This window comes from Orycteropus afer, unplaced genomic scaffold, assembly GCF_000298275.1.
Source record: "Orycteropus afer afer isolate SDZICR_OR568_19922 unplaced genomic scaffold, OryAfe1.0 scaffold00174, whole genome shotgun sequence".
NCBI classification, from domain to species: domain Eukaryota; kingdom Metazoa; phylum Chordata; class Mammalia; order Tubulidentata; family Orycteropodidae; genus Orycteropus; species Orycteropus afer.
The window spans coordinates 4,747,418-4,754,259 of NW_006921761.1; the positions used below are offsets into that span (position 1 = coordinate 4,747,418).

General features: G+C 63.9%; 1 protein-coding gene across 1 annotated transcript in view; it reads left to right on the forward strand.

Moving 5' to 3' along the window:
* The first annotated feature begins 1 nt into the window (after position 1).
* The window catches only part of NOTCH1 (notch receptor 1), a 44,162-nt gene continuing 37,321 nt past the window's right edge, over positions 2 to 6,842 (forward strand). The window contains exons 1-2 of the mRNA XM_007946931.1: positions 2 to 65; positions 1,636 to 1,717. Of these exons, the coding sequence (XP_007945122.1) occupies positions 2 to 65; positions 1,636 to 1,717 (146 nt within the window). The remainder of the gene's footprint in view (positions 66 to 1,635; positions 1,718 to 6,842) is intronic.

The following is a 6,842-nucleotide window of genomic DNA, read 5'->3' on the forward strand; positions in this document are numbered from 1 at the left end:
CATGCCGCCGCTCCTGGCGCCGCTGCTCTGCCTGGCGCTGCTGCCCGCCTTCCCCGCCGCACGAGGTAGGCGCCGCCCCGCGAGCCCGCAACTTCGCGCGCCCCTCTCCAACTTTGGCGGCGCGGCGCGCGCGCGCCCCTCGGGGATCGGGCGGGGGCCCCGGGAGTCCTGGGTCGGGACTGGGGCTCCACAGCAGTCCACGCGGGGCGGACTGCCCGCGCCTGGAGCCTTGTGCCGGCGCCGATCGGGGGCCCCGGGGCCCCGCCGCTGAGCCCGTCTCCCCTAGCCGCGCGTGGGCTCGCCGCGAGGCGCGCGGGCGTCTGGCACTTTTTCGATTTGAATCGAGTCGGTTTTGATTTCCTGTTGCTTCTTGGAGCCGTTTGCCTTCTTTCTGCGCATCGGGCCCGCGCCGGGGGCGGATGTCGAGGCGCGTAGCTTGGGGTCCCTGCGCCGCGTTCTCCTCCGCTCACCTTCGCGGCCCGGGGACCGGGAGCAGGGGGCCCGGGCCGGCCGGCCTCCTTCCCCTTCAGGGAGGCTCGGGCGGTCTGGCGCGGGGGACAGCGGACAGCTCGGGTCCCGGACCCCCTCGAACTGCCCCCCGGCGGGATTGCCGCCCCGCAGCCCGGCGCGCAGCCCTTCCTGAAGGGCGCGGACCACTCGGCTCCGTGGAACTGACTTTCGCTTTGCGGCGCCGAGTTCAATCTTGGCGATCTTGGGGGGTGGGGGGTGGAGAGACGTGGGCACGGGGCGCGGTTCCTGGCCCGCTTCCCATCCCAGGCTCTCGGTGCAACCCAGTAAGTCAGTCCTCTCCCCAAAAAGTTGGAGGTGAGAATTTTTACCCCCTTCTCAAAGTACAGTGCCTGTCACAGCGCCGTCCCCGCCCCCAACGACGGCTTCACTTGTCGGGGGGTGAGACAGCAAGGGAGGCTTGTGGGACCCTCTCTCGGGAGTGGGGTCGCATTCCTGCCCAGTGCGGCTCTCCGCCCTCCCCTGGAGATGTCCGCGCGGGAGCAGGTATTGGGTGTCCGCAGAGGCGGGGCGGCCGGGACACCAGGAGGCGGCCCGGCGCGACAATGGGCCGCTCTGATTCCGCGGCCGGCGCTTTGTTGGCGGGCGGGGCGGCGGGCCGCGCAGCTGTCGCATTTTCCCACGAGCGGGGAGCCGAGTGGGGCCGCCCTCCACCCCTCCCCCCGCCTTCTCCCTCCCGCCAGCATGTTGGAACGTTAGGACAACAGTCTGGGTGGCTGGGTGGGGGCCCCAGCCCCAGGGGGTTCTCTGAGAAAACCGGGGAGGTAGGGGTGCACAGTTGGGAGAGTGGCCGTGAGTCTCCTCCACTTTTCTCTACTGCTGCCAAGGGGCATATCGGCCACTCCACTCTCTGGGCACTCTGTCCACCTGCTGGCCTGCCCCTCCCCCCTTGCTGACTTTGAAACTAAAGAGCCTTTTGGGGTCCATCCAGGGACTCCCCAACGCGCCCTGCTGCCCCAGGAGTCTGAGCAGAGAGCCCCCTGAGGGACAATTTGGTGGTGCCCCTTAGTCCGCAGCTGCTGGCGACAAGGCCGGGCTCTCTGTCCCCAGAGGCGGGTGTCTCCGGAGCGGGTGCTCTCCTGACCCCTGTCTCTTGCCCTCCTCCAGGCCTGCGGTGTTCCCAGCCCGGCGAGACCTGTTTGAATGGCGGGAAGTGTGAAGTGCTTGCCAATGGCACCGAGGCCTGTGTGTGAGTATGCACCCCGCCGGGACCTGTTGCTTTGTCGGCGCGGGAGCCCCTGCCTTCTGCAGCAGCCGGGGACAGAACACTAGACCATTGTCTGGTGGAGATGGCCCAGAAGGCTGGGTGCGTCACGTGCCGGCTTTTATTGGACAAAGTCTGGCAATTACTTAACCACCCCCAATTAGGCTGCGTGTGAGCTGGTCCGGCCTCCGAGGGCCACCTTGGCCTGCTAGGCTCCAGGTGGGATTCCTAGTAGCCCCTTCCTCCCTGAAGCCCCTGGGAGAGGTCTGACTTGTCGAGGGCTCAGGAAGCCCACTGCCACCTAGGAGCGTCTCCTCCAGGCAGGTTGAACACCTGTAGGCAGGGGAGCCTCAGAAAGAAATGGGCTACATATTGCAAAACAAAACCCATACGTCTGGCCTCAGGGTGAGTTTGGGGAGAGAATTGTGATCCCGCTGAATGGGCCCTGCCCATCTCCCCCGGGTGGGAGTGATGTCCTGAAGCCTGCTTTCTGTTGGTTTTCGGTTCTGATCCGCCTGGGCTCGGCTGGCTGGGGGGAGGTGGCTGAGAGATCTGTTTGGAGCGCCAGTCCGTGTCGGGGACGTTTTTACTGCTCATATCCTTCAACTTGAGTTCGCTCCTGATGGGAATACTGAGGAGGCGCTGGGGAGGGGTCCGCTCCCACTCTGCTGGGCGTGCCCTCATTCCAGCCGTTGAAGGGCCCATTCCCCTGACAACCAGCCCCTGCTGCACGGCGGGCCTGCCTGCCCACCAGCAGCCCCCAGGCCCCCTCCCACCAACTGAAGCCAATTATGCAGGACTGTGAGCATGTTAATGGACGGCGTGGACTGTCCCTTTGTCAGAAAATAATGAATGCATGCCGCTTTTTTTTTTTTTTGCTTTTTGGGGGCCTTCTCCCCTGCAGCAGCCACACGGACGCTTGATGCCCTAAATCTTGTTTCCTCTCATTCAGAGGCCGACAGCTGGGATCGCGGGGCAGTGCCGCCCTATTGTTGGGGAGGAGGATTAATGCGGTCTGATTAATTATGCCCGGCTTCCCAGAATGCTCAGCTCCCTCCCCCCTGCCCCTCCTCACTCAGCGTCGCCTCTCAAGCCCCCCCCCCATTCAGGAGGCAGCAAGAATCTTACTCGGCTTCTGCAGAGACTCTGAGAGGGAAGGGGGCTGCTGAACTGGTGGAAAGTTGGGGTGCTGTCTTCTTGTGGTCTCAGCCTGGCCCAAGATGCGGATGGCCTGGTGTGAGGTCTCCCTGGGCTGAAGCTGGCACTTGGGGAGGGGGGTGCGGCGGCAGCCACCTCAGTCCCCACTCCTTGGCAAAGACACTTCAAGAGAAAATGGTTGTGATGCGGCATGCCCTGTCTTCAGCCCCGAGACCTGGGGTCGTGGGGACCCCCTTTGCTGGAACCAACTCTTGCTAGGTCTCTGGGTGGACCTCTCTCCTGCACTGGACTGGTGACCCGTCTTTCTTGGCGGGAAGCCTCCCCCAGTTTGGCTGGGCCCTTGGCCAAGCGCAGCCCACAGACACCCCATTGTGCACACCCCACAAAGCCAGGCGGGACAGAATGGCCGTCACAGGGGCTCCCGCGTCTGGGCAGCTCTGTGTTTGGGGTGCAGGGTCAGCCCCAGCTTTGGAGGGGCACAGCTGTGGCTTGTAGTATAGTTTGCGGGCGCAGCGGCCTCTCTGGCTCAGGGCCTTGGTGGGGTTCCCCTTCTGGGCCTGGGTGTGTGAGCCCCGAATGCTCTTCTCCCGGGAGCCCCACCTCTCAGTTCCTGCCCTGAGAGACCTGCAGCCGCCAGAAGGCGACCTCGGACCTCCGTGGAACTGCCCCTGGAGTGCTGGCCAGGGCAGGGGCGGGAGGCCGGCTCTCCCAGCTGAGAGAAGCCTTGTTCTGTCGTCCGAGGTGTCCGGGGCCTGGACTGCGGAGCCCCAGAAAGTTCTCTGACTTTCTGTGCCGGTTAGCTCTCCTGCAGAGGCTGAGAGGAACAGCTCTCCGCTGTGAGTGGCTGTGAGTCACCTGTCTCCACCCAAGAGACAGAAGCTTCCCCTGCAGCACAGGTCATATGGTGGCTGGGGCTGGAGAGAGGTTCCGTGGGGGCTGGGTGGCTGTGCACATGCGAGTCCCTACTGCAGGTCCTCACATGGATCAATGTCTAGAAGCTGTTGTGTGCAGATGGGGGGCGCCATGGGGGGCTCTGGCTCTGAGAGCCAACAGAGGGGACACCGCTCCTCCCACCCCTCCCTGCCCCCTCCTGGCCCTGTCAGTGCTAAGAGGATGGAGCATGCTCACCCCCACCAACACCCCCACACACCCCTGCTTCCTGCAGCAGAGGAGGGGTGGGCAGGGCTGGAGCAACTGGTGTCCATCTGGGTGGGCGCGTGTCCTCCATCTTGAAGGTTCATCAGGGCGCTGGTTGATGGAGGCACCCTCCCTGCCTGTGGGGAAGTCAGAATTCCAGAGCCGTCTTTAGTTGATAGCAGAAGTAGGGTACCCTGTCCAGAGGACCTGGCTGGGGGCAGGGTAGGGAGGTCTTTTGCTTTGGGGATTCCTGCACTTGAGGCTGGCACTGACCGTGAGTCACTGCACCACCTGGACTCAGTCTGCCCGTCTGTGAAGTGGGCTGATCCTTTGGTTGATGCAGGGCTGCAGTGGGTCTCTGTGCAGCGGGCTGGGTGGCCCTCCCCTCCCGCCTGCTCCTTGTGACCTGATGCGCTGGTTTTGAGGTCCTTGTTCTCGACCGCTGGAGTGTTGGTGACTTAATTCAGAATTCCCAGGGGTGCTGCCCGGGCTGGCTGCTTAGGGGGGTGTGTGGTGGCGTGGGGGTGTTGGCACCAGCAGCCCCTCGCACAGCGGGTTTCCTGGAGTACATGTTGTCCTGTGTTCTGTTCTGCTCTGGGTGCTGGGACACTGTGGGGACATGTCAGACATCTTGGGCCCTGCCCTCACAGGTCTGACTTTTGGGGCGGGCACGAGGGATGTGTGAGGTGCAGGGGTTTTGGGGGGGGCTGGCCCTGGCCCTGATGAGGCGTGATGTGGTTTTAGTGACGCGGGAAGTGAGAGGAGGGGGTGCGGTGACACTGTCGTGTGGCACTCGATCACACAGCTGCCAGCTGGCCCTAACCACTGCCCCATCCCACCTGCCCTGCTGTCCTGGGCTGTGATTTCCTCCCAATGAAGCAGCACGAGGTCCAGGCGGGAAGTGACTCGGCCCAGGGGGAGGGGCCGTTTCCATTGTGTCACCTGCTGGGGGGGGGCGGAGTTACTGCCCCAGGCTGGGAGTGAGGGGGCCCGTCACAGGGCTTCCTCTGGGCTTGCCACTCCCTGCTCACAGGACCAGCCGGGTTAGAGAAACACTTGGTCAGAGAGAAAGTTTCACCTGTGTGGGGATGTGGGGGGCGGAGCCCGCGCGGAGGGGCGTGGCCTCTGTCGCTGAAGGACCGCCTGCCTAGGGGCAGGCGTGGCCTCCAAACGGAAGCCAACATTTTTTCCATTGAAAAAATAATATTTTCTGAAAAAGAAAGAAGAGGGTGACCTTAGCAGGAAGAGGGTGGAGCGGGGCAGACAATGAACAGAGAAGCCCAAGCTGGGCCTGGGCGCAGGGGCGTGGCGCTGGGGGCTGGGACCCCAAGCAGTTGCTGGGTGTGGTGGGGTCTCCCCCGGGCCCTCCCCACGCCCCTCGCCCCTCGCCGCAGCTCGCACCGCGCAGAGTGCCGGTAGGCGCTGTTGCGCATTTCCTCTGCACACCTGTGATGAGCAGGCTGAAGGCTGGGCCCCTGCTGATGGGGGGCAGGTTTCCCGCCTCCTGTCCCTTCTAATTGCGAAGGAACAGAGCCGTGCAGAGCGGCTTTGGGTCTCAGCTGCTACAGCGACCCCACGTGCAGGGGTGCTGCCTTTACAGCCGTGAAAGCCGGGCATCAGCTTGCCTGGCCCCTGCGGGGGTGGCCGTCGCTACTTGTCTTCCCCATTTTACAGGTGGGAAAACAGGCTGGGAGGGAAAAGGCTGGCCCGAGGCCTGTGGGAGGGGTGGGGTTGTGAGGCCAGCTTGCGTCTGTTCTCGGCCTCCATGTGTAGGCATATCCAGAACTTTCCAGAGCCCTCAGAGAGGCTTGCTGAGCCTCAGGGTGCATCACGGCCTTACCGAGCAGCTGGCTTCGGGCCTGGTCACTGTGGCTTTCATGCGTCTGATGGCCCTGAGGCTTCCCAGAGAGCCGGGTGGGGCCTTTCCCTGGGCCCTGGGCCACAAGTCTCGTCCTTGGGCCCCAGTTTTCCTCTCTGTAAGTGTGGGGCCTGGACTCGATGGTCCCTGGCGGTCCCTTCCTGCAGTGTCAGCACAGGGGCTCGGCTTGAGAGTGCTGGGGGCAGTGGGCAGCAGTGCGGTGGGGTGGAGGTGCCCAGGGGTCAGGCCTGGCACGGCAGCCGGGCCGGTTCTGCCAGTCTGGGGCTGCTTCTGGCCTGCCCAGGCAGGACACACCTGGTGGGAGGGGGTGACTGACAGGTGCTCTGGCCAAACTCGGAGGAGGCGCGGGCTCAAGGATGCTGGCCTCCAGGTAGGTTCTCTGGCTTCTCCTGGCTTCTCCTTGGGCCCTGCTGGCCTAGCCTGCACTTGGCCCTGGGGACAGGCAGTGGCGAGGGGGGGCAAGGGGATTGGCCTCACCCTTGCACAGGGCCTGGCCGCTTTGGGGGTAGGGATGTGTACATGGAGGGTTTTTGGTGACTGCTGTGCAGTGGATTCCGATCACGGCACCTCGTGTGTGTGGAGAACACTGTCAGGCTTTCCAGCCGGGGCCTTTTGGGAGCAGAGACCAGGCCTGTCTTCCCAGGTGCCTCAGGGTGGGTTCGAAACGCCTGCCTCGCTGAGTGCTTCACCTTCTGAGCCTGGGAGATCCACACGCACACGTGTGTGTGTCCTATTGGGACAAAGCAGAGAGAACGTGACGTCCCCACTGTGACCGTCCTCAGTGAGCAGCTCAGTGGCATGAAGCTTTCCATAGTGTTATACGGCTGTCACCACTGTCTGGTTCCCAAACTTTTCCCTCACCCCAAAGGGAAACCCGTACCTGTCAGGCAGTCATCTCCACCCCCTCCTCCCCGTACCCTTCAGGGAGTCATCCCC